The 27,733-nt window shown below is 47.2% G+C and overlaps 1 protein-coding gene across 5 annotated transcripts in view; it reads right to left on the bottom strand.

The window, feature by feature from the left end:
• Positions 1-10,641: 10,641 nt before the first annotated feature.
• Positions 10,642-27,733, bottom strand: part of PDE6D (phosphodiesterase 6D) — a 36,822-nt gene continuing 19,730 nt past the window's right edge. Inside the window, exons 1-7 of one of the 5 annotated variants that reach the window (XM_085325185.1) lie at positions 21,071-21,207; positions 20,124-20,240; positions 19,125-19,213; positions 17,847-17,885; positions 14,567-14,692; positions 13,647-13,752; positions 10,642-11,261 (exon numbers count right to left, since the gene is read on the bottom strand). In XM_085325185.1, the coding sequence (XP_085181311.1) occupies positions 11,180-11,261; positions 13,647-13,752; positions 14,567-14,692; positions 17,847-17,885; positions 19,125-19,206 (435 nt within the window). In that variant the 5' untranslated portion in view covers positions 19,207-19,213; positions 20,124-20,240; positions 21,071-21,207 and the 3' untranslated portion in view covers positions 10,642-11,179. The other 4 variants (XM_085325184.1, XM_085325182.1, XM_085325186.1 and 1 more) reach the window with 4 other exon arrangements.

The raw sequence follows: 27,733 nt of genomic DNA, 5'->3' as shown, positions 1-27,733 counted from the left end.
GCGCTGCCATTTAATGAACATATGAAACGATTCACCCGTTAGCGGGGAGAGAAACCCCCATTCCCCCACAGACCCCCTCCCCACCCAAGCACCAAAACTTCAAGGCCCTGCTTTCTTTCTTAAAAGTACTTTAAAGGAGAATTTGTTTGTATTTTTTATTTACATTTTATATTTTTGTACATATTGTTAGGAGGTCCGCCATTTTTAAGTGATCTCGGATTGACCAAAAGGGGGGCTTTGAAGTGTATATCTCTCTTGTTACCTATTTCTGACTTTACTTGTGGTGTGACCAGGCCCAAACCATTATCTCAAAAAAAAAAAAAAAAAGATAAAAATGCAAAAAAAAAAATTACAATCTTATTTCGAGCATTCCAGTAACTTTTTTTGTGTATGTACTTTAGCTGTACCATAGATTGTGGTTTGTATGAGGTGGCAAGGCCAAAGATAAAGTTTTTTTTTTTCTTTTTTCTTTTTTTTTCTGTCTATGAAGTTGCTGTTTATTTTTATTTTTTCTTTTTTTGGCCTGTTTGATGTATGTGTGAAACAATGTTGTCCAACAATAAACCGGAATTTTATTTTGCTGAGTTGTCCTAACAGAGCTGCCTCCCAACTGCTGCTTTTTATTTTAGTTTTCATTTGTTTTAGTTTTTATTTCTTTCTCCTTTCTCTTCTTTCTTTCTTTGGTTTGGATTTGGGCAGGAAAGAGAGTTTGAGAGAGGGGAAGGGGGGGCAGGAGCCATTAACTGGGAGTCTGGGGACGTTGATCCCAGCTGTTTGTAGCGCAGGCTCTGCCATCCGGCGCTGCTTGGCAGAAGATGACGGGAGGGCAGCATGGTCTCAYGGCTGTGCTCTGGGGAGGGCGTCTGCAGTCCAAACCCCACCTAGCTGCCCCAGCCTGCTTTCTTGTGCATCTTCCAGCTGCCTTCAGGCTTGGTTAGACAGGGAACCTGCTGAAAGTATGGCCTAAATGGGAGCGAGTGTATGCCTGGGGCCGGAGGTACTTGGTAGTCTCTGTGAGGGCGCTGCTCTGCATGGTGTCTGTTTGAAATTATGGAGATCGTAGGAGAAAAGCACCCAGTCGCTCTAAAGCACCTCCTTGGGCTGTTGAAGAGGGGATAAGGAAACACAGCCAAACAAAAACCCTTCCTTGCAACACCTACTCCAGCTGCCTGTTGGCCCACGGGTGAGTTACCCTCCGTCTTTGGGGTGAGGGGTGCTGAGGCTGTGGAAATAACCTCCCCTTGCTTAGGGAGGGCTTGGGGACTGGCTGCTTGCTGCAGCACAGGCCTTGTTTACAGCATTGCCAGGGCTGGGCTTCAGCAGGGGTATGGGGCAGCAGTGAGACTTGATCCCTGAGGGATGCTCCTGGKGTGTGAGCAGGGGGTTTCTTGGTGGGACTACAGGAGAGTCTGGAGGTGGGGGTGGTTCTCTAAAACAAAATCTAAAATGCTGTAACAGCCTAGACCTCAGTTGCTTTGCTCCTAACCTTCCTCCTCCAACTAATTTTTCCTCCCTCCTCTAGGGTGTTGGAGCTAAGAATAGCTCAGCCTGCTTTGCCAGGTGTGCAGAGACYGTTTGCAAGAACCCGTCTTGTGTCTGCTCCTCAAACCTCCTCGCATCACAGTGTGGCTTGAGCAATTCCCCTTTCCCCGTTGACCTGGGCTGTGAGAAAGCTTTGCCAGATGGTCTCATTTCCTGCACTTGCACTTGAATCCTGGCAGTTAGTGTTGAGATGCTGGGGATGGTTTTTTTTTTGTTTGTTTGTTTTTGTTTTTTGTTTTTTTTTTAGGATGGGGGAAAAAATAGTTGTGTGTTTAATGCCCTGGGTGCAAGAGTCGCAGCTCCTCATCCCCAGGAGCAGTGCAGTCTCTTACTCTGTATTTACACCAGTGGCAAATAAGCTCAAGATCTGGGCTGTCCTTAATTATCCAACTTAATYGTAGTGCTAGTTGATAGCTTATCAGATTAGCAGCCTTGATTCTCAGGCCTCGTTGGCCATGCTTGTCACCTGTCACCTGCTCCGGGAAGGACGTGACGACACGAGCGCGGCAGAGCSCACCGCCGAGTGTCACCTGAAGGCCGAGCCACGCTTCGTTGYGGAGCAGAGGTGCTCCGGGGCTGGTGCGCGCAGCCCAGGGAGGGACCGCGATGCCCGCGGCGGGCGGCTCTGCGAGAGGCTCCTGCCTGCGTTTCCCTGCCGTTTCCCGGGCACGACTGCGGCTCTGCGGCGGGGATGGACCCCCTGGAGACGGGGCTGCGGCCGGGGCTGCCGCCGAGCGACGGCGCGGGAGCGGCCCAGCCCGGGGGACACCAGCCGCCGCTGCTCTCCTGCGCCAGGGCAACCGTCTCCCGGAGGCGACGTGTTTTTGCTCTGGCTGTGCTCTGCGGGGCGGGRAGAGCACCTGCGCCCGGAGCCGTAGTGGGGCTTTGGCTCCGGAGGGCTGCCCCGGGGCCTTGCTGTGTGCCCTGTGCAGGGCGATGGGCTCCCCCGCTGCGCCGGGTAAAACGAGAGGCTCTCCCTGCCCCCTCAAACCTGAGCTCCCCGAGGGAAGGAAGGGAGCCCTGGACCCCAACGCCTCTCCCCTGGGCGAGGGGTGGGTAGGAGGGAGAGCTGGCATGTCAGCCGCGCGTGGTTGTGGCGGCCGCGCGTCGCCCAGCTGGCAGCGGGCGCGCGCCGCGCGCTTGGGGAGCGAGGTCGTTTCACCCCAGCGTGCCCCGGGGCGCAGAGGCTCTGCCCCGCTCCCCACGGCCGCCCCGGCTCCTCGGGGCGCTGCCAGCCCCCCGGCCGTCTGCGTGAGCGCGGGCGGCCCCAGGCGCCCCCCTGCAGCTGTGGGGAGCTGAGACCGGGCGCAGCTCGCCACACGGGACCCTCCAGGACCTCCCCCCTCCACAGGCTCTGCTGCCCTGCAACCCAGCCCCAGCCAATCCTCACGCAGCAGTGCAGCCTCCCAGCCAATCCTGCGCTGCCACCTGTCCTTCTCTCCCCACCAATCCCCCGTTGCTCCCTCGTGCTGCTCTCCACCAATCACAATCGAGCAGTGCCTGGCTCTAGCCAATCTGAAGCCATCATCCGTCTCCCCTGCTGACCAACCAGGCACTGCCATCTGTCCCTGCTGCTGGCCAACCCCGTGTTACCCTTTGTTGCAGCAGCCCACCAATCACAGGTCAAGTGGGGCTGGCCTCAGCCAATCCAGTTCTGCCATTTGTCAGGAGTCCTGGCCAATCAGGTGCAGCCACACCCAGCTGGGGGGTATAAAATCCGGCGGCCGTGCTAGGGAGCGCAGGCAGTGTCTTGCTGGGTTGTGTGGGGGAGGTGGCAGCTTGGTGGGGGTGCTGTTTTGGGGGTGCTGTGGGGCTGACTGGCTGGCAAGTCTGAGGCCCCTGTGCTGCCCCTCCATGAGATGCTTTTGTTCCCTGCTCCAGCCCCTGCTAGGTGCCTTGGGGCTGGGCTGGCGCTTTGCGGAGGGGCCCCGGMTGCTCTGCTTGCCTCGGCTGATGCCTGGGAGAGCGATGTGGTGCCATCTGCAGTGCGCTGTGGCTGGTGAGGTTGGAGCATCCTCCTGCCTCTGCTGGTTTTGGTCTATGGACTGGTGCAGCTTTCCATCTCCTCTGCAGCTGCCCAACCAGCACCGGGGCTGAGGGTCTGTGGAGGAGCTTGAAGCCTTCAGTAAACACTTAAGATCTGGGTTTAGGAACCTCTTCCTTCCCCTTGGTAGCTGACTGCAGCTGAAGTGACTGGAAGAATAATTGCCTCCAGAAGAGCTCCTCTGTCTCCTGTGAATAAGGCACTAGAGATGTTGCATGTGCAGCAGGGCTTGATGATGGCTCTTCACATCACCTGGTGGCTTGATGCTGCAAAGTGCCTGCTGTGTAAATGTGAAGTGCCAATGGGATCTGTGATCAAACACTTGGCTGTTGTCTTGAGCTGGGGGCTGTGAATCAAAGGAGGTCTCCCTGACCTGGAGAAGGCTTACAAGATCCATGCCAGCTGAAGACACTGCTGAAGATGTCTCATAAATGGTTTTTGRGGTGAGCCWGCCWYGTACCTGGATTTGCCTGCTAAAGTRTGGGGAATCCAATTTGCTTCTGATGCTCAGAAGAAACGTGACTTTGGCAAGCTCCTTCTCTGGGGCTGCGTGAAGCCCTTCACCRYRGCCTTGTGAACAGGGCTAGGTTCTGCAGTGGGACTGCTACCACAAGACTGGAGATGAGGAGCACTTGGCCTCTGTGCCCTTYGAGGGAAGGGTGTGACCATGCTGAGTTCCTCACCTATGTCCTCGAAGATCCAGCTGTAACCTGCAGAGCAGACATACTCTGATACTAACCTTGCTCCTTTCCTTCTGTCCTGATTGGTACCGTGTCCAGTTGATTCCAGCTTGGGCTCTGATCAAACTTGTCCCAGGTGTCAGTGTGTGAACTGCTGAAGCTGTTCTGGGATGTACTAACTGGCTGTTGACTACTGAAGACTGCCTGACTCGCTTCCAAACCTAGGGGTCARGAGACCTGCAGGGTGTTTTGTGTGAGGCTGTAGGAAGTGTAGACTATCCTTATGGATAAGGGTGACTACTGCTTGGCTTGCTCGTGACACCATGTGGAGCAAGGCCATCCCATCCCAAGCACTCTGTGTCTGGGCCTCAGCAGGAGCAACATGGCTGTCCTACGTGTGGCTGTACAACGGGGTGAACTGAGAATGACACCTGTGTGGTCCATCCAAGGTGCAACACACTGAAGAAACCTTTATATCAAACATCATAGGCCATTAGCAGCATAACTAGTTAAGAGAGCCCAGCTTAACTCTCCTTCCTGAACTTGCATATGTGGGACTGAGCCCACAGACTGTAGGCAACTGGCCTGGGTCTGGACCAGCTGATTTATCACCAATCCTGACTTCCTGCCTATAGTAAGACAGGCTCAAGCTGATAAGACACATCCTTTACTGCACCAGCTATAATTTTCACTTAGTCTCATTGAAGCACTGCTAAATGGTTCTTGTTGCCTTCACAGCCTTAGTGCAATTTGGAGGGTTTGGCAGAGAACCTGCCTGTGGGACTTCAGCTTCAGACTAGACATGAGTTAGGGCTACTGGTGCACTTTACACCTGGGCTGATGGAATGATCRGTGCCTACTTGCAGTCTGACAAGTGAAACAACCTTTGGGGCCTGACTCCTCAAGATCAGAAAAGCAGAAGCACTACTGGGATATTGCTTTGGGGAAAAAAAAGCRAAGAGGTCTCTCAGCAGAGCAGTTGCCACTTAGCTCAGGGTGTGAAGTGCCCCTGGGCAAGCTGACATGGGAGTGAGCTGAGGAAATCTAGGGCATTTGGCTTATCTTGACCCATCCCACATAGCGAAGGTGCACCTCATTAGTAGGTTACATTTGTGCACTTGCCTGGTGAGCTGTTGGGGATAGGCAGGAAAGCCCAGCCCATGCAGARTAACAGATGCGGGAGATATGGTTCCCATCTCCTTCCTGACTGCTGTGTGCCTCAGGGCCTCTCCAGCCCAGCTGTCTCTCCCAAAGGCTAAGGGAGCTCTGCACAAGCAGGCATAGCTCTGGTTGTGGTCCTTGGCTTGGCCCATTCCCTGCCAAGACRAGGTCTTTGTGGTCTGAAACCCAGCCCCAGCTAGATGCCAGTCCCCGCTGCCAGCTCTCTCTGGGGCCTCTATGTCTCTCCTTTGCTCCTCTTGGGTGCTCGCCCTGGAGCATGTGCCAGGGTGGAGTGGCTGTATTTCATCCTGCATGGATGTTGGATATCCTCTCTCCTCTCCTGTGCTGATGGCTGTTGTCCTCATCGTGCTCAGCTGAGCTGCCCCTGTTCTGAGGGCAGCAGTGAGGGAGATCCTTGACTCTGCAATACCCTAAAGAGGGTTGTGGTTTCTGCTCTTCTGGCTGTGGAGCCTCTCGGTGCTACCAAGGAGCCCCAGTGTGGGGGACTGTGGGWGGGTGGATGGATGGTGGAGAGGCTTGGAGGCTGCTCTGCAGGGCCATGCTACGTGTGACACAGGAAGAGASTTACAAAGAAGCAGTGAGTCCCAGCACTTCTGTGTAGGCAGGGATCTGGAGAGTCTTTTGCAGCACTTTCTGAAGAAAATGGAACTTGTATGAGTGAGTCTGTCTGTTCCCCTCATCACTTGAGCACTGAGCCCATCCCAGCCATGCTAGGCRGAAGCAGAAGTCCCAGAGATATGAAGATCCTGCAAATCTTGTGAAAACAGGAGGACAGAGAGGTGAGACCCTTTTAGTGCAGCAGCTGGGGGACATGACAGCTCAACCATATCAGCCCCTAGAGAATCCACGGGAGCAGGGTGCTCAGGCTGCAGATCCACATGGACGGGGTCTTTGCATTCAGCCTCTCCAGCCTGGCAGAGGGCGGCCACTTAGCCCCTCGTGTGCCAGCCACGCGTTGGGCTGGGATGGGGGGAGGGAGATGTGTGTTCTCCTGCTCCCTTTGGGTGCTGGGGCTGCTCGGACTCTGCGGGCTGCCTTGGCTGGCACCGCGGGCACCGCCAGTCCCGGATGCACGGGCAGAGCAGGGCTGTGGCAGCACCTTTCCCGCAGGTCGCCCTCGTCGCCCTGCGCGGTGGTCCTGGGGCGCCCTGCGCGGCAGGCTGCTCCCCTGGCGCGGGGCCGCGTCCTGGGCTCTTGAGGCTTTTCTTGTGTCCGCCGGTTTGGCAGCGGCAGGGCCAAAGGGGAAGGAGGGAAGGCAGGCGCCAGGCGCAGGGGCCCTGGCGTTCGCAGGAGACGCTGGGGCGTTTGACGCTGCGGCGGGGAGCAGCCCCACTCCCAAAGGTCGCCGCTCCGGGCTCTGCCTGCCCCTAGCCCCGGTGGCCGACCCTCTCTCCAGGGGAAGGCCGGGGGCCCGGCTCGTCCTGGCACGAGCTGTCCCTCCGGTGGCTTGGTGGCTCTGCTGGGGTCCCCCAGCCCACGCAGTGCCTGGGGACGGCGTCCTCCCCTCTCCGCGTCCGGCACCGTGCAGCCTTTGCACGGTCCGGGGGGATATTGCTGTATTGCAGCACCATCTAGCGCTGTTGGCCGGGGAAGCCGGGCGCCCGCGCGCTGCCCGCACCCCGAGAGTTCGGCCGCGCTGCCGGGCCGAGGGGGCCACGAGGGCTCGGCGCGCGGCCTGCCCCTGCGTGAGCGCCGGCGTTAGCCCCGGCGCGTGCCCGGGAGCTTCCTGCACTTCTGCTGTCCTAACGCTGGGACCCCGGAAAGCACCGAGGGGCGCCGAGGCCGCAGCGCCCCTTGTTCCTGAGCCGAACGTACCTGGCCTCGGCCGTTGTGTCTGGCTCTGCTTTTCTCCTCCTGGAGATCGGTCMTGGTGCTGGCGTCAGGCTGCTTCTGCTTTCCAGGTTGGCCAGGTCAGTTGGCTCTGCCAGTCCRGTGCTGGCAGGGCTTTCGCCCTGGCCTGGGGGTTGTTCCCGGGGCTTCTTCCCACATCCCCGACAGCGTTTTGGTCTCCACCTGCCGCGGTCGGTGTGAGACGTCCCGGCGCGCCCAGGGCAGCGCCAGCCCTGTTGGGCACGGCTGTGCGCGGCACCGGGCGGCCGCCTCCGCTCGCTCCTCGTGTCTCCGGCTCGTCCCCTCTCGGCTCGTGCCGGTGTGTGTGTGGTGGGGGGTTTGGGAGCAGCCCTGCTTCCTCCTGAACCGCTCCGTAAGCCCACGGAGGGGCTTAGGCTCGCGGGCCGAGGCGCGCTGAGAGCAGGCGGCCAGCGAGAGGGGCGCGGGGCCGCGGCGAGGCCCTCGCTGCCGGGGAGGACGCACGGGGGCTCGGGCCCGCGGAGGCAGGCGCCTGCGCCGTGCTAACCCGCACCCTCGCTTAGCCGCCGCGGGGTCGGAGGCGCCGGGGGGCGAGGCGGGAGAGCGGGCGCTCGCCCCGCTGCAGCGTGCCGGCCCGGGCCACGCGCCTCCACGGCAGGCACCTGCCCGCCGCCGCGGTAAGAGTAGCGAAGCAGGCGGCGAGCGTAACGCGGCCCCGGGCTGTCCGCGCCGCGCCTTTTGTTCGCGGGCAACCTTGGCGGATCGGGTGATTAACCGCGTTAGGGAGGCTCCGCTCACCCGCCGGAGCGGCATCGYGCCGGGCAGTTCGCCAGCAGCGGAGCGCGAGTCGCTCGTCCGAGGGAAGGCGCCGGCGCCCGGGCGCCGTGCCGAGATGGGGTGGCAGGACGGACCCAAACGGAGCTGCGAGCTCGCCTCGAGCTGCAGGCGCGTGCCGTGCGTCGCCCTCCCCTTGCTCCCCCGCCGCTTTGACCCACGCCTCTCCCTCCAGCCCCAGGCGAAGACCTGGCCTGAGGGCAGAGCAAATGACACTTGATTTTTTTCTTTTTTTCCTTTTTCTTCCCCCCCCAAAGTGTCGTCCCCAAGCTGCCCGCTCTGTCTCGGCACCCTGCAGCAGCCCGGCCCGCGCGGGTGCCACCTCCCCAGCGGCGAGGCCGGAGCCCGTCGTGCCCCCGGCCTCCTGCGGGAGCAGAGAGCCAGCGCGGCCGCTCAGCGGGCCCCCTGCGGCGTCCTTCCTGACCGAGGCCCTAGTACGGGGCCTGCACTGGCTCCTCCGGTGGCACCTCACCTCCGAATCGGGCCGAAGGACGCGCTGCCCGGGCTGGGCTGGGGGCCCAAGCGGGCCCGAACCCAGCCTGGCTGCGAGCGATTTCCCACGGAGCCGCTTGAGGGCGGCAATGACCCGCTGCAGAGCCACCGCCGCGGGGAGCTGGGCCCRCTGGGCCCACTGGGCCCGCCAAGGCCAGGCGGGCCCCAAGGGCCTGCGGTGAAGCCGGGAGCGCCGCGGGACGGGGCTGGGGACGCGGTGCCGCTGGGACGGCTGCAGGCGGAAGCAGGTGCCCGAGCGCGGCTGCCTGCAGGAGGCCTTCGCGTAAGCTGAGGATGGGTCTGGTTCAGCACGGCCCGAGGYTGCTGCTGTGGGTCCCTGAGCAGCGGTGTCCGTACAAGCCCCTTCCTTCCAGGGGGTCTCTTCCCACCCATCTTGCCCCTGTGGAAGACACAGTGGCGAGAGCAGCTTCCCCCTGACGTGCATCTCCAGCTGCTGCGGGCTGGCTGTCGCGGGAGCCTGGAGCACGGCAGCACCCTCCRGCCGGCTCTCCTGCGGCTGCCTAAATCCGTGCCAAGACCTTGGCACGGCAGCAGGCTGGAGTGTGCACAGCCCTCTAAGGAGGGCATCACCCTGCAGACGTTWTCTTTGCCAATAAGGTTAATTAGGTGCAAGAATTCAAAGCTTGTTTGAAAAAAAAAAAAAAAAAGATTAGATTCAGTTGCTGCTCCTGCTAGATATCACATCTGTTATTAAGCTCAGATGCTTCCTGCCACTTTGTTGTAGCTCAGCTTGTCAAAACGAAACGCATCTGCCTGTCTATGTAGCTGAGGCTAAGTGCTCGTGAGCCCTGCTGCAGTCAGAGTTGTAAATATCAAAATACGGTTGTGCATTTCATACGGTGTAAACACTGCCATGTGCTAAGACAGCTTAGACTGCAAGGCAGTGAAGCAGAGGTAGTACCGTTGCACCTGGCCTTTGCAGTATTTTTTTTTTCTTGTATCAGAAATGTAGTTTGAAAGTGGGATTGCATCAGGAGCCCAGAAATCTGGARCCAGTTGCAGATCAGCCAACTCAGGCACATACAGCTGAGCCTTGCTGGCCCCAGGCACCCTCTCCTCTCTGACCCTCATAGAAGGAGACGTAGCTGTTGCTGGGCATAGTTCAGGATGGGTCTGGAAGCCAGTTTTGGTTGGTCTCTTTGTATAGTGGTTGGCCTAGCACAGGTCACGCTGCTGAGAAGGCTCTGCCCTGAGAATCCAGCAGGCTGAAATCCATCCGTAAGGTATCATGAGAAAGCTGCTACAATGGGTAGTGTTCTTCTCACGGGGATTAATGATCCAACGTCAGTTTACCTAAAAACATAATTTATGCTTTAAACTCCCTCCCGCATACACCCAGTGGATGAATGTAGGATCTGAAATGATGCATTTAATTTCCCTAAGATTCCCTTGAGAATTTGAAACCCTGAAGCCTGCCACAGGACAGGCTGACCAAGGTGTCAAGTGATCATAAAGCTGCCTGTGATGTTTAACAGCAGAAGCTTAAAGTGCATGCTTCCCAAGATTTGTATTTATTGATGGGAATTTTCAATGGCACTACGGGATAGTGTAGCTGCAAATTGCAGAATTGCCTCCTTATGTCACTAAAGCCATGCACACGTGCGGACTGTGGGTATCAGCAACCTGGCCCCAGCCAGGTTTCATGTAGCACAGCCCAGCACAGGATCGATGCTGGTAGACTCAGGAGAGCGCTGGTTTTGCAGTGAGGTTTGAGTGTCCCCTGGAACTAGGAAAAACAGAACAGTGTGCAGTGCTGGCCAAGAAACCTGGTTCAGCACTGGCTGGGCAAAGCGAACAAACTGTCCTGAGAGACTAAAGGACAGAAATGAAGCCAAGGACAAACCCTGCCAATGGTCGTAGTAGTCAGGAAATCCCTCCTACACRGTCAGCTGCACGAAAGGAAATTTAGTAAATACATGAGGAAGAAGCAAGGTGGTGGAAAGCCCTGCTCTGCTGCAGGCTTGAGTGATAAAGAGTTTGTGTGCTGGAAGACACTTCTATAATAAAGGAAAAAACACAGAACTAACATCTCTTCCATTCTTTGGACGGTAGGAATGTTTTAATTGAGAAATTTGTTTTAATTACATTAGGTGATATCACAGTCTATTTTACAAGTTCAGGGTAAGAAGATGTGTGGACCAGTTAACACAGAAATCCAGTGAAAGGATAAAAAACTAAAATATGAGAAATGAAAAGGTTAACTTAATCCCCAAAATCCAAAATGCATTGAGAGCTGATGTGAGTGGAAATGGGAGATTATACCAAGATCCAGAGAAGTACAAAGGATGAGACTAACGTAATTTACAGTATTGGTTCTGCATGACCATTGTTTGCCCATTTTCAGAGACAGTCTTTATTCCCCAACCCGTTGCTGAGCAGATGGTCATGTCTCTGAGGGTTTGGTCTGCTCTTGTCAGAGGAGAAAGCAAAATAACTGATGGGCAAAGGTCACAACCCACGTTGAGCTGGTCCCCAGGGTCACCGCCTACAGGAAGTGTCTTCCACTGGATAGTCAGGGGGTTCTGCACCAAGAACTGTATGGAGGAAAACTAAAACAGCCCCAAAAAGCCCCATCTCAAACGTAGAAAAGTCTCACTCTGGAAGTGCTTACGAGGAGGTCATCATCGTAGAACTTGGTTTCTATAATAACATTACCACTGTGGAAAGAAAAGAGGAAAAAAGAGATATTAGAAGAATGCAAATGGAGTAGAAAATGACTGCCCCTTTCAATGCTCTCACAGGCCTGGGCTAGCCTCTTACATCTCCACAAAATTAGCTTTAATTTGGAGGCGCATGCAGTGAGCACTACATCCTGATCCTAGGGCACTGAGTCTGAAGGATCTCTCCACTGAATTCCTGCATGGAGCAGTTCTGCCCATCCTTTCTCTGCTGCCCCATTTCTGGGCTCTGTACCAGGCAAAGAGTGGTCACAAATGGCACGCTTCTGCTCACTTCTGTTGGTGAAAATAAAATAGCAGTCCAAGCACCTACAGTCCTTTCTCCAGCAGTGAATTGTAAAAAAGAATGGAAAATCTTTATTCTGTATCCTCTAGTGCTGAGTGAGCTACTTCAATTAACTTAATGTGTCATTTTCCTCAAGAGGAGCTTAAATGCAAATAGACATTCGAAAACACATCTTACAYAAACTGCATTAGAAATGTTGATTTGGGTGTGAATAAATGCTGATGATTTAACTTGCTGACTTTGAATTTTAGTACACAAAGGTAGGAACACTGTGGCCACTACAACACCTGGCTACCCGAGCGATGTGATCTGACATTGTCTAAATAACCTGTTTCTTGAAAATCAAAGTGGCAGCTGMATCTCCACTGTGGCTCTTGATACCTGTAGCACTGGCAAAGCTGAATCTGGGAAGAGTGTAAGGCTTTTGCTACAGAGTGGACAATGCTTGAACTCAAATATCAGGGAATGTTCTCATTTGATATTCCCAGTCATTCTGCAGAGCACCTTGTTTAGCTCCAAAAGCCATATCTCCATTCTCTCTTGCTATTGAGGAAACACTGAGACAAACATGAGGTTTGGGGGAGTATCAGAAGGTGAGGGATTCTACAAGTCTCAGCAGCTGAAAGAAACTGTTATCTCTGGGCCACAGAAACCCTTTGGATTTCTTTGGACTGGTGATTCTACTGAATAGCCCTCAAGAATGATTTTAGGAGACCTCCAAGAATCGAAAAGAGACATGGGCTGCCCTGTAAAAATGGACAGACATYGGGGAAAATCCTCATGGTTACTTGTCACCTCCAAAGAGCCCAGTCCAGAAAACTGCTTCACTTGCTGAGATGATCAAAACCAACTTGCAGATGTCTTTGTTTCTTTATTCTCATTCCCAAATTTGGCTCTGCTTGTACTGACTAAAAGCCACCAGCTCCAGGAGCCAAGGGTGCATGTAGCATCTATGAAGTCCTGAGCAAAGTGCCACGGAGCACTGTTCCAACACCAAAGCTCTCTGCTGAGCCTGCCATCTCTTTGAAATGTGCTGCGAATAGAAATCGGGGATAGTTCCCATCCCAGTGCCTTCTCTGTGTGACTGGCTTTTCYCCAGACAGGGAGCGATAGGGAAAACGTTGGAGAGGGAGGTCTTCCAGAGGACACAGCGACCTCGCGATAAGACTGGCTGCTCTCTAACTGCCTTATGTTGGCAGGAGGAGTCCTATTCCCTTCTGTCTCTGCTGGCAACATACTCCTCATGTGTCTGCCAGCACCCATCTAGCACCACATCAGCCACAGCAGGGACGGTGGCTTTTTGTCAGTGATTACAGATTCCCAGTGGCCTCCCTCAAGGAGGTATTTTTTCTTTCACCTTACACAGCTTGTGCGTTGCAGCTTACCTTCAGGGCTGCGCCCACCATACATTATTCTGATCAGTGTCCTAGAGATAGCTGACCTTCTCAAAGTCAATGTGCTAACAGTAGCCTGGACTAGATGTTTCAGAGGAAGGTGTGTGAGTACCATTATGGATGATTCTAAAATAACCTGTTTCCTAGCTTTAAGGCTGTTTTATCCCCAGATACAACTYCATATGACTAAATGCTTATTTTATACTCCAACGTGAAAGATACAAAGGTGGCAAAATGGTAGTAATGAAACAAACACTAGAGCAAYGCCCATGAGTGATACATCACCTGAATAACACCCACCTTTGACAAGATTCAGGTATCAATAGCTGGATTTGAAAATGGTCCGAATATCTCTTTTTTTGCCTGGATATAAAGGGCACTAGGCTGCAAAACATTTTTAATCCTTTCACAGATCACTTTTCAAAAAAATAAACCAGCTCTGACAAAAGAGTGGTTCCACTTTCTCCAAATTTTTATTGCTATATTAATGCAAATTTAACTTACAATAAAGAAGATAATAAAGTTGGCTTAGCCCCTTGCATCTGTCAATAGCTAACAGTAGTGATGTTGATTTTAGGGGTGGTAGCTGCTCCCTCTCCTCATTCCCACCACGGCCCACATGGAAATGTCATGTACTACTTTTTCTTTGCCTGCTCTCAGATTCTTTAGCCCCAAAACACTCACGTTAAAACATTAGCTGGCATCATCTGTGATTCAGGTGCTGCCTCTATCAAGGACTGCCAAGTGTTTGTGGAGTTAGGGATCACAAAACCGAATTCAAAGAACCATTCTGCAAAGTAAAAAGAAGATCCAGAGGCATGTGAAAGGGGRAAAAATCCACAAATGGTCCTCTTGCTTTTCACCTGACAGGCTGGAGAACTGTCCTACTGTGCTGCCGCTATTTTACATTTAAATTATTTTGTACAGCTTAAACTGCATTGAACTCTGCCCTCTTCTTAAAGAAGATACTCCCTTTCTAAACTGTAGTAGTCATGCAACTTCTTAACAATCAATGAAATGCCATCACGCTTAACTGAGAACAGGGAAATCACATTTCCTCTGTTTTAGACATCCCCTCAGATCTAGCTTAGACTAAGTGTACAACCAGTTGCCCAAAATACAAGACGCTCCGTGTTTTATCTCCTCCCCTCCCTTTAATTAAGACTGCAATGGAAGAGATCAGATCTGCAGCTATGGAGTCACTCAGACAATTCTCAATGGCACTGCTGTAACCAAAGTAAACCAGCGCCCAGCGCGTCTCCAGTGTGGTAGTGCCAAGCACTAGGTGCTTCTGAGGAAGATGCATGAATCCCCATAATGGATGCCTCTAAAATAACCTGTTTCCTAGCCTCAGGCAGCCTGTGGTGGATTTATGCCCTGAAGCAYGATTACCTAGATTTTTTGCTTACATAACTAAGTGCTAATACACTTATGAAATGCTTTTCCTAATACTGTGGCCCATTAGTCTGACAAGATGAGTGCTTCAGTGCTACTCTGAAAAATTAAAATAACCACGTTCAACCCATCTTAGTCCCTATAATCCCTGCCATAATGGGGGGCACTCCCTGCGCCGCAGCAGGACTGCCCACAGAGCAGATGCATACCTTCTAGGCATTGCCCTTTGAAATAAACTTTCTGTTCCAGTCGGAATTTTTCCATTTGTTCTGCTGAGGAAAAGTTTAACTCCCGAGACACAGCTTTGCATTTCAGGATTTTTTTAGGAACTCGAGCTGTCAAACAGATAAACAATCATTATTTCAGACACAACAAAACAAACACAGCTGCTTCAGGTGCTTTTATACTATACTTTGAAATAATGATTAGTGCTAGTACAAGCGCATAGTAGTAGGAGAAATGCAGACACAAAGGACTCCCTCTGCTTGCTTTTTATGCTGGTGAAAACTGAGATGCAAACATGTTAAGTACTTTGCCCATAGCCAGGAATGAAACTGGTAACAGAACCAGGAGTGCAAAACTGGTGTTTCAAACTCCTGTTTTGCAGCTGTTTTTTTTTCCTAAAACCCACAATTCCTCAAGTCAAAATATGAAACATGACTTAATTTTTTTACTTCAGGAAGTGTGCTGAAGGTCACAAGCAGCCAGAAGACTGCTTTGCAGAGCAAATGTGTAAACTCTTATCAGTTCTGCTTCTGTTTTAGACTCTGCATCCCAATCAAACCACAAATGGCTACTTCTCTGACCAGCAGCAGTTTTAGTCATCTCATACATTCTCCAGGAGTCATTCTGTAAAAGTATACCAAATGTCTGTTCCTCAAACATCCAGCCCTGCGTAGGTAATACAGTCAGTGCTGGGCTATACAGTTTAAGAGAGAAAGTAATTTGGCAATCCAAGGCATCTGAGCTCCTGCAATGGGTAAGATACCAAGAGCAAGTGGCAAACCATACTTGAAACAGCTTTCATAAGGCTTTCTGGGGTGGATGAGTAAGAGAAGGAAGTTTGGGAGCACTGATTAATCCTCTGAAAGGTCCTAATTAGGAGAATGGGGGGGGGGAAGCAATATACTAAAAAATTACTACTGCTGCTGAGTCCTTCATACTGCAGTTATACAATTGTACAGAATCCTTCTAGTGTATTAGGAAAAGTTTCATGTAAATTTATCAGAAGTAAAGAGGGGAGGGAATACAGATGATATRTGTTTAATGAGCTAAATTGTCCCTAAATGGAAAGCCTATCAAAATGCCCATAAGCAGACAGCAAGCTGCTGTTTAATGAAAGGAACAGCCCACCAAACCCCAGGCAAATACATCTAACGTAAAATGGTTTAATTAAATAGGACCTTGATATGAAACCAATCTAGAGAGCTGGAGGGTTAAGGAGTGTTAGCTACTAGCCTAGCTCATGGAGAAGCACACAGACCATGTTTCGCCCCCAAAAAGGTTAAAAAAAAAGTTTAAAAAGGGAAAACTTTTTAAATGCAAAAGTTCTCTCATTGTTTTTAGTCTTTTTTCTGCATAGAAATCTACCTGACACCATCCTGTACTRCCTTCACAAGTACAGACTACAGCCTGTTACGAATAAACATCCCCTTTGCAGGTAAGTGTACAATGACTTGTTAAAACTATTCCACAATTTAATAATTACATTTCTTCATTCCCAAGACAGACTAATGAGAAGGTTTACTCTAGTACTGTGAAACTGCAAAATAAAGGGTTACTTTTAATAAAAGTAGGACTGCAAAGTCTTTAAATTCCTGATCTAAGAGATGTTAATGGGTGTTTATACCATCAAGTAGAAAATTTTCATTTATATTTTAAACTCACGTTACTTTTACATTTATTTTCCTTTAAAAAGATACAAGAGGATGAAGTTTGATTCTCACTGGTTAGGATCATTAAAATACACTGAAACACAAGCATAGACTTTATCCTAAATGTAGTACTGTTTTTTGTTAACCAGGGGATAAACTATACTTGCAAACTTATTTAAGCAATTATATAGTTAGCACACATTTATTCAGACAGTTAGTTCTGATTAGATTAGAAAGCGATGAATGGCACATTTATTATTTACTAARCAACCAGTTTTGGGCCAAACTGCACTTAGCTAGAAACTGAAATTCAATTAAAGTATCAATATCATTATGTTTTTATATAGTTGAACAAAGCTATCTTAATCATTTGGGTCATGAAAATGAAAGAAAAATAGTTTATCCAAACACATTTTGGATTCAAAACTACCTATTTTCTTAGCCAATGGAAGGATTATTTGTATTTCGTGAATGACAGCTGACTGTGATGACTGGGAACAACCCTGGTAATTCTACAAGTCCTAGATCACAGCAGCTTACTCCTAGTTTTGTTTACATATTGGAAAAACTTTACTGTTTTGCATTTCCCTAATTGTCTGCCAGTTTTGAATGCACTGTTACTGCATTGAGAAAACTGGATAATCAGAAAGACTCCTACTATCAAAAGCTGGCATAGTTCATARTAAATTCCAGTTTCAGGTGCTCAGGCAGTGATCTTTCACAACTTTCAGATCCTGACTTTAAAACTTCATCAGCAATCCAATACCACATTAATACTCTTCTTATTTAGTGTTGTGGTAATAGTAAGATAAATACTAATAGAGTATCACAATTTCAAATTTGAGAGTTCATTTTTGTAAAGAAACCTGTGCTTAAATCAAACAGAAATTCTGTTTAAATGAAAAATATTTTATTCAGTCTCCTATATATTTGATGCTATATCTTTGCCATGTTTCGACTGTGATTTGCCCTGGATTGCCATAGCGGAACGCTGACACTGGTGCTCTGTAACRTCTTTCAGACACATTACAGCGCCCATCCTGAAACAACTACTCTGTCTGTTCGTCGTCACTGTTTCTRCTGTGAGACTGGTTCAGAATCTCATTTCCCAACACATTCCCTTAATTCATGGTCAGATTATCCTCCATTGTTGGATACCTCTCCCCTCACCTAGCCTGTTTATTGAGAACAATCCATCCATCTCACTTTTCTTTTCCTGCTACRCTATATGTGAATGGCTTTTCTCATCTCCTAAGGAAGACCATCCTCCTCTTAGGAAARGCCTTTTCAGTGGCCTTTCCTAATAGCTCTTCTCTGCCTCTGTGCCAGTTTGAAGTCATGCATCTTGAAGATGGATGACCAGGACTGCTCACCTGATAAGGTCCTAGCAGTTCCTTGTACAATAGCATTAATCTCATGCCAGAGTATATTTTAATTAATTCCCCAAGCTCCTTTGATGGAGGTGAGGGYTCCTGTTTTATATGTGAGCAAAATCTGAGACACAGTGAGGTGATACCATTTGCCAATGTGAGAAAGATAGCAGGTGGGAAATGGGGCAACAAAACAAACACTCATGAGACACAGCTTCAACCATCCACTCTGTCCCAAAACACACCTTTCTGTAGTTTATGTTGAACCAAGGCAGTGTAACCATCTGTTGAGATAGAGTGAAGAGCATTCAGAGACTGGCCATACCCCCGAGGGGAAGCTTTCATAACACAGTATCTGGGAAGAATGGGAATATTTCTTGACTGATTTTTTTCTGCTTTGTAACGCCTGATTCCTCATTCCTCCTAGGTCTCTTTTTAGCTKCTCTGGGCRCTCATGCCCAAAATTACACACTTACATCAAGATGGCAAAGCAACTAACACAGTTTAAGAAATGAGGTATCAAACTGATTAATTAGCTCATTTCCTTTGAAAGTTGTGTTTCAATCGCTTAGCAGAGTTGTACTTGAAAGTGCTGGAATATCTTTCTTAAATACAGGCATCTGTACAGTGGGCATGAGTAAATATCTGTTAAGGCAAACTGACAGCTGTTTCCTGTTAGATAGCACTGGTATGAGAACAGGAGTACAGGTTAGCCAGCCCAAAGGAGACAAAGCTTGGGAAATGGTATGTGGAATCACTCAGTCACAGCTCTGCCTTCCTCTGGCTCTGACCTGCATCCTCCTTTCCTGGCATCAGGTTACTCTTGACCTGAAACAACTTATTGGTCCTAATAATGAACTTTTTTCATAAAGAGGATGAATGTTGACTTGGAACCAAATGAGGAGAGGCAACTCATTTATCTGTGCCTTAAGCTAGCTTTGAAACCAGGAATCTTGCTGGAAGACTACTGGACTCACAGCATTCTGCCACAAAYCCTCTCTACATTCTCTGGAAACAGAAGGATCTGTATAAGCTGGTTGCCTCCATCAGACACAGCAGATAGGCCAATTTATAGGAGAGGTATGTCCTAGTACTACAAGACAGAACTCAGTCCTTGATGTTTAACCAAAAATATATCAATGTCGCCAACATAATTAAATGATCAMGTTCACTCCACTTGCTGGAGATTGGCTGTGTGATATGTGATATCCACATATCAGAAAAGCCTTCAAAGTTAGTTCAGTGAGGTCACACTTCACAGAGCCAAAGTAAAGCTACTGACAGGGGATATTACCTATCCCAGTGCTTTGTCATGCATAGGAAAGAGTGAAGGACAGCGTGGACAGAAGTAGGAAGGGAACAGGCCTCCCCTGTGTGGGCCTCCCTCCCCCAGCTATTGTGGTGGAAGCCTCAACTAAYAGCCAGGCAGTCTGTCCTTCAAAGCCCTGGTATACTAGTAGCAGTGGTCACTTAGACATACAGCACTACCCAGCCCCCAAATGCACAGGAAGGCTACACAGTACCTTCATGCTCCACTCCAGGTACAGACAGATCTTCTGTTCCTTGCCAGAGGATTTTCCCTGTTTCTGCATCCCGAAGGTTCATCCAATTTCTGATTGGGAAGCAATTAAGGAAAACAAGCCATGTACATCCCTAAATACTGAATCTACTCTTCTTTGCTAAGCCCTGGATTAGGCCACTCCAGCTGAGTTACAATAATCTTTTCCAATTCTCAGGAGACAAGAGATGCATTTTTTCCTAGAAAATAAATCAACAAACCAACCCTTGACCAGGATGAATGCAACAAGAGTTGTATACTCACAGATTCAGTTTTCCCTTTAGACTGAAGCTTGTTAACCTCATTTATCATTTTCCATTGCTTCTAAAGGATAAAGGCAATGCCACTGTGCTGCAGAGAAGCAAGAACATTACTAACAGTAACAGATACCTCTACACAAACAAATACTGTTCTCTATTCTCCCTTTCTGAGATTAAGAGGAAAAGGAAAAAAAAAAAAGTATTTCCTATATGACATTAGCAAAAGAGTAATACTAGATTGAACTTGTTTTCCTAATTTACAAAACATAGGATCAATAGTTGTTCTATTGTTGTTGACTTGGTAACTCCCACTCACTGGAATTCTTCAGCTGCTGAGCACTAAGCAAAGAGAGATACTCCCTTCTTACTCCTATTAAGTGAGGCTCTGCCAGCTTTCAAAAAACCTGGGATCAATGAATTAGCTATGAAAGTTATGAAGTATGAAAAACTCAAATTATCAAAGGGATGGTTAGTAATGATCTTAAGCGTTTCTTTGAAAAATCTCATTATATAACTCAGCTATTTACACATCAGAGTAAGGAGTCTGCACACCTGTCCAATACCATTTTGAACAGGGATATATCCTTCAGGAAGCCCAAGGCCCCGCAGCAGGCTTCTGCTCCACAGCTCAGAGTGGCTCTGAGCAGTCACCAGTATAAACACAAGCAGTCTAAATAAAGCAGGATCTGTGAGATCAAGGCCACGCAAATCAACTCCTTTCTGGGGGCAAGGCTCCATAGGCATTCTTTTGCTAGTTTGTGGCAGCGCAACCTTCGAACTCAGTACTTTCCAAACTTCCACAGCAAGACAAGCAGCAGAGTCTAAAAGGACAGGGGAAAAATAGTAAAAACAGACCTTTCAGTGCAGCCTGGCAGAAAGCCTCTTGGACAAGACACTGGAAACTGTCTGGGAGAAGGGGAGGCAATAGCTGCTCACGGAACTGATGACTGGGAAGGTAGAGCGAAAGGCAGTATGGACCTTGACTTAGGAATAAATAGGAGCTGTCAGAGATGTGCATATATAATTCATTCTCTGACATACCCAGTTTCCATGCAGACTCACACAGACTCTTCACATTGATCATATTTTTCCAAAGGTCCAGGGAAGAAACAGATCCTTTAGCAAATTTTGTTTTACATGGTAATGTGTTGTAAAATTATGTCCGTGGAGGAGGGAAGGGATGATGGCTGCTTCAAAACAGCTGTGAGGAGCCTTTCCCTTTCCGAGGGCTAGCCAGACTTCCCGAGTCCCCTGAAAAGGTGAGGGGGGAGAAGAAAGGGGGGCATGTGTATATACAGGGCATGTTTACACAGGCATGGCCTTACAGATTCCAAAAACTAGCAACAGCTTGGAGTGCAGGCAAAGGGAGTGTAGGCAGTCTGCTCATGTCCTTGTAGACTTGTTCTAAAACACATCTTACTGATCATTTGATTTGGGATTAACTCAGGAATAAAAGTGGGAGAAGTCAGAAAACACTATCCCTGCAAGACCTGTATGCCACTTCCACATCCTGGCAGAAAACTGGGACGTGGAAACTGTTCCTCAGCTACCAAACTTTGTGAGAGACTGGAAATCCACAGCTAAAAAGCCTCATGCCGATGGCAAGAAAGGTGACTCCCGTTATCTTCAGGACCCCAAACCTCTTCCTTACCTCTGTGGCTGACAGCTAGAAGGCTTCAGTGGAGCAGAGGGAGACTGGGCTGCAGGCAGGATGTCGGGGGGAGACAAGCAGCAACAGCACGGCAAGAAGAACCTGCAGCAGGGCTAGGCACCTCATGTGGTTGCTGGCTGGAAAAATCAAAGTCCCAAGCCAACGCAACTTGCAAGATGGAACCACCCCAACCCTAATTTAAAATGTCAAAGAACTCAGCATTTTTAGATATAACTTCCCACAGACAGACATAAAAACTAGCCATGGTGAAGCTACTTGTGTAGAAAGCAGTATGCCATCTATCAAATACCATGTACTAGAGAAAAACAACAAATGAGACAATCTGAGCATCTCATTGACAAGTTCATTTATCTTCACAACAYCCTGCAATGAAAACGCTCTTGACTATTAGCAGTACAGTAATTCAGTAAATGGGGCACTTGATTATCAAAAACTTTTAACTTCAAAAAATGAGGCTCTTCAAAAGTGTTAACTTGCCATTTATTCACTATCAATTTCAGCAAGAATTAAAAGCTCACATGCCTGGCTGTAGGTTGCATAGTGCCAAGCTGAGCAGACAAGTGACTTCTGAACTGCAGACAGTACACTAACCAGAATGGCAAACCCAACATTTCAGAGAGAACTGATGCACCAGTACTCTAACTAATGGACTATCTTGCTTTTTTCCATCCTCCTCTCCTTCTTCCTTCCCTTCCCTCCCCTCCTTCTCCCTTTCCTTCTCTTCTCATAAAAAAAAAAGAAATCTTTAAAAAGAAACAGAAAGCTGAACAAATTTTCCTAAATCAAAATTTAGATCATTTGTAGAACCTACTGTAATGTAATAAAAGAAAAAAAAAGGTAAAACCCATCACTAGCGATCTTTTTGGCAAGGGAATACTTGACAAAGCAGAAGCGGTACTGCTTACCTAGTTAGCAGCTTATTACACTATTCCTGTCATCCTGGACTGGTACTAGGACCATACCCTAGAGTGAAGAAAATGGAGATTTTGAACCAAACCCACACACACTGTTATCTTCTAATGTGTTTAATTGGTTTAAGATTCTTCCATCCCAGCATGAGAGATATTGTTACTAAAAATAAAAAGTGCTCCATCTTCTGAGCAGCAGTGKAGACCTGCAGGCAGGATGAAGAGGGCATTTTAAGTATTATCAAATAGGGGAAAGTACATTAATATGGTTTAACACAATTACTCTTTTTGAAGATGCTCATGTAGAGTTACTTGGCAGGGGTAGTTAAGGACAGCAGATAGAGGGCCAGGTAGCTACAACCTTGTGAAGTTAAGATAAATTTAAAAAGAAGAACAATAGTATTTCTCTAATTCAGTTTCTCATTCTAAAATCAGAAGAACACTCTTCCACCATTATATTTTCATTATCCTGGTTTGGGGGGCTTTTTATGGGAAACAATGTCTGATTAAAGACTCAATAGATCAAATACACTTCAATCCTGAAGGCAAGGAAGGATTAGGTAGAACAGCACGAGGAAGGGTGTACTGTTGATCTATTTATATGCCATCACCTATTGGGTCAGCAAATCTTACATAAAAGCTTTGCAGTAGCTGGAAATTGATGTGCTTTATATACATGACATGAATTAGCTTCCTTATAGAACTACTTTGTTTAGCCTGATGAAGGGAAATGGTTCTGTATTTCCAAATCCAAGTTTTGTTGTCTTGAATGCTTCTGATCTCAGAATAGAAATTCTTTTTTTCCTTATCTGCCATAGACATCACTTCCTCCAAAGAAATCAAAATATACAAGCTTATCTTTAAATGTTTTAGCATTGCAAAGGATCTCCATGTATTACCACACCGGTATTTAAGAATAACTTTGATGGAAGAGGATGAGTACAAACAAAACTAATCATTTTATAGTATCATGGAGTTAAAGAACTTCTGCCCCAATCTCCCCGACTATTACTTGTACATCGCAATGTTTCACACTTTTTGAGTACCTCAAAAGCTGCAGTGAACGATAGGTGTCATTTCTTCCATCAAAGAGTGGTCCATTTTTATTTTGTTCCTTGCTGTCTAAACCATTCCAAAACCTCAGGAACTGCTGGCACTCTTACCTTTCATAATAAAAGCAAGCCTAATGTTCATAACTGCTCCTGGAAGGGAAACTCTTTTATCATCTTTGCTAGCTTTTTTTTTGTATGTGAAATGCATCATTAAGAACAGTTCACACATGCCAGGTGCAAACAGGATCTCAACAATTAGGAGGAAATAAGAATTGTCCTACAGGATAAATGACAAAGCAGAGCTGAAAGCCCTGAAGAATTCAGACTTATGTATTTCTGGCAGACCCAGTGAAGCTTCTGAACTGTCCAACCTTATTTCCAGATTTGACATGGTTGTGAAAAGCAGGCACAACCAGGCACTCATGATATGGGTGCACATGTTCTTTTAAAGAGTGTTACAGATGATAATAATCAACCTTTAGGGGTTGAATTTATATTCAACCAGAAGAACATCTGCATCTCATCTGTTTATTTTATATCAATAGTCTGAGGACTGAGGACCAAAATAAGTTATGTAAAATAACTAACAAATGATAGACTTAAGAAGTAGATCACTCAAATGGCCTTATGATTCTACCCCACTCATGCCATTCATCTTCTAATCTTCCGAACCTCTGATCTCACTTTTTACTGCAACTCTCAAATCCCTCTTCAACAGAATTCTTAATCATATGCTTAAATTTAAGCATGTGCATACATACTCTGCTGAATTAGGTCCTTGAGTTCACTCTGTTTGTACACAAAAGAAATGCTGCTGTCTTTAGTGTTTGATAAACCACAACTATAAATGTTGGCAGTGTGTTTAGCAAACAGGAGTCTTTCTTCCTTGCCCAAGGCTGAAATTCAGTATAAAATTGTATTTGAAGGAACTGAATGAGTGTCTATCCATTTTAGCTAATAATAAAAGTACTGAAAGAAACACACAAAATAGAAGCTATTCCTCAGACCTTACTGGCATCTACATAGCACTGCCGCCTTCTCCTGCTTGTAGACAGCAGCATACTCTCTTGGGTTCGTTCCAGACTAGTCAGAATTCGTGCTATGGCAGCTCTTACAGGAGCAGTTTTTTTTTCAGAACTCTGATATTATAAACCATCTTCTCTGGAGTTGTGCAAAAGATACAGGTTACCTGCTTCTCCAAACAACGCGAAGTGCTGGGGACTGGAAAGGTGCTCTGCTAAATCCTCAAATGGAAGGAAGACAATTATTGCTTCAAAGTACTCCTGACACTCTAGTATTCACCCTAAGAGAGGCTGCTTTTAAACTTTCCTGCACAGAACAAATTGCTGTGCAACAGAAGCCATTGAAATTCAAGGATTAATGTGAAACACGATAAAATGCAGCAAAATCCACTCCAACCAACAAAGTAATTTCACAGCAAATTATGTAGTTGGAGGGATATATTTAAGAGCTATAGCATCGCAGCAAATAGCCGAACATGATAGCAAATACTTAGTAAACATTGTACTACTCTTCTTTTTACCTTCCCCCCTTTCCCCAGCATCTTTGCCTGCAGATGCTGTCTGTATGGATCTTATATTGCCACAACAAATTTTCGTCTAACATCAGGCAGTTCTGGATTAAGCCATTCTTGGACCATCCTTGGGAAGACAGTCACACATATTACTKAATACCATGTCAACCTTACATTAATTTTAATAGAAAATGATGCTAACAGGGCAGAAGTTAATATTAGTACATTACACTATATTAAGCAGACTTTAAATCATTTCTGCTGTGCAGGCAGACAGGTCGTGTTGTCAAGCTATGGTATTCATTGCTATATGTCATATTCTCCCTGTGAGAACATAACAGAGATGCTCTTTGTGCCTTAGGTCGCCTTTCTGAAGATAAGCTATGTTCACACCATGAAAGCATTTCCTGGTTGAACCTCTTTATATATATAATCTTAGTGGCACTCACATTGAGGCACCCTGTAAAAGCCTACAACAACAAAGCAGCGCAGGTCAATTTGCAGTCAGATCAGCTGCAAAGAGATGCTAATCAAACTGGAGAAAGCCATCTAACTTGGCATGCTTTGGAAATGCTGTAAAATCATCTTTAGTGTTTGCCAATAAAAATGCAATGGATTATCCAATTTAACATCTGTGCCTTATGAATGTCTTAGGTTCAATATTAAATCATTATTCACTATTTTCGACAAAATGCACAAGTTAAGAGACCACTCTACAACACAGTGTGATTCATCTAGCAGAATGAGGCACAGCATTTGCTTTCTGTTAGTCTACCTCTAATTTTCACTCTTACCAGTTTACTGTTTGAAACTGTTCAGATTGAAATCTTTCCAAATTTTAAATATTTAAATCAGAATTTGTAGGAGGCTAAACAAAAGCAAGTATTCTTACAAAACCAATACAAATGATGAGCTCCGAAACTCTGAAAATGAGAAGTGTCCAGCATGGGCAGCAGGATGGGAGAATGTTTCATTTCTTCAGTAACAGACAGCGATATTGTAAATGAAGCCAGATTTCCATTTCACTGACTTTTCCCCTCTTCCTCAAATCAAAGGAGCAAAAAATGTTTGTAAATTTTTATGGAAAGAGTTGCAGACCTAGTGAGGTGAAGCTGAGGGCCATCAGAAGGGAAAAGGGCCAAAGAGAATACATTACAGTGGTTCAACACCTGTATTTGCAAGTATCTGAGCTAACGATGAACAGCACACCAGGCAGATGCAGRTACCTGTGGTTTAAACATTTCTCCCTCTGTCCAAATGAACCTAGTTTTGTAGCTCACAAGGCTAACCTTCTTATGAATTCCAGCAATTTTTGTCGCTACTGAGCAACAGCAACCAATTTTGGCATCTACAAACCGTCTCTGATTTCTTCACACCGAAGCAACAACGCGGGGCATTCCCCAGCAGCGCCTGTCCGCAGGGGGCGAGACGGCCGCCGCCTTGCCCCGACGCGGTGCAAACGGCCATCCGGACGAGACCTCCRGAAGAGCAGCGCGTGCTGTGCGCTCCTCTGGTAAGCATTTCTGAAGTCAAATTAACAAGACTAACCACTTCTAAGCTCCAAAAGAAAATGCATATGATCTGAGATTCCTAAAAAAAGGAAAGTAAAAGGAAAAAGAAAAATGCATTTGCAGTCCATGAAATAAAATGTTGTTTAAAGTGGGAATAAGCTCTCAAATTGAACGGACATACAGAAATCATTAGCTTATGGGGCACGTTCTCCTGTCAGARGGAACCAGCTGCCTTTGTGGCAGATCTGTGGAAGTGGTTTGTTTGATACTATTAGAAATTTATTTTGTTTCCTCTAGAAATAAATGCTAAAATGGTTCCTAGAACCAGGCTACAATGACAGAATAAAACCAAGCTGAAGCAATGTAGTGGTTTTATGCTGCTTTCTGCTGCCTATGATTTTTAGGCTTTTCTTTGGCTTCTCTGATCAGACTTGAGAGAATTCTTTTATACCAGTGCCTCAGCAGGAAAAATAACGTGATCACATCTGGAGATTGCTTTACATCTTAGGTAGTGAAACAATCAATAACTTAGAAAAACCAAACACTATTTGCAGGACCATCTCAGAAGCATGAACAGCACAAAGACAATTATGTTCTCTTTTCCAATGTGATAACACTCACTTCCTCTCCATCTTCCCTGCATTTTAAATGGATCTTGCAAATTAGCATGTTGGAAAAGCTTGAGCTCATGCTAAGAAACCTTTGAGTATTAACATAATTAATGTCATCAGTAATGTTCTGAGTTTGCAGAAACAGCAGGTGAATCAATGGGAATGATGTGTTCACTTGAGAAAAGAATGTGACCTTTAAAATCCACACAGCTTTATCAGAATGCASTTTTAAGCTGGATTGCTTGTAGCTCATGGGAAAGAACAAAACTGAACGTAGCTAAGGAGACAACTAACATCATATACACAAGGGAAGCGAAAAATACGGTCAGAACATAAAACATGGGGACCGCCTTACAGAAGATGCTGCGTATATACTGAAAGGTGAGGCAGCTTGCTGGATAGTTTGAGAAGCCACTCCAAAGAACAGCATGATGAGAGAAGAGGCAATTAAGAGACAAACATCCTCCCTATTCAAATCTGGCTGTAAAGTGATTTTTTTCTAGAATGTTTATAATTAAATACTTTAAATGCCTAAACRATTTGGGGGGAGGGGGGAGAGGGTGTGACTCAGTTTGGCCACTCTTTAATTTTAGTATATCAAACAATTTTCCTCTTTGCAAGTGAACTCTAAAAGTGATTCAGCGGTAAGAACAACTTCATTTTGCCTGAACTACTTTAGAACATTCAATCACTTCAACATAGCTGAACTATTATGATAATATTTCAAGGCTTTCAGCAATAAGTGAACTATAGGGACTTGCATTGAAATAATCTATCAAGGGGTTCTGGTGAATAACTTCATTTTCATAGATGAGGTTGCAACCAGAAGCCCTCAGAGGAACTTACCTCCTTGTAAATCGTTACAGCCTATTGTTCATTGCACAGCTGAAACACAGGGTGTCATGATAGTCATGCAAAGAAATTAATGGAATGAATGAGGTATTCTGAATGCTGATATGCCTCTTTATTTTATACCGCTATTTGATTCATATTAGTTTGTTTAAAAAAGAAAGCTTGGCTTGCTTT

The sequence above is a fragment of the Rhea americana genome, unplaced genomic scaffold, assembly GCF_003343005.1.
Source record: "Rhea americana isolate MKP2758 unplaced genomic scaffold, rheAme1 scaffold_96, whole genome shotgun sequence".
In the NCBI taxonomy this organism is placed as follows: domain Eukaryota; kingdom Metazoa; phylum Chordata; class Aves; order Rheiformes; family Rheidae; genus Rhea; species Rhea americana.
The sequence above is the reverse complement of the archived record's forward strand: the minus strand, read 5'-3'. Positions and strand labels throughout refer to the sequence as shown.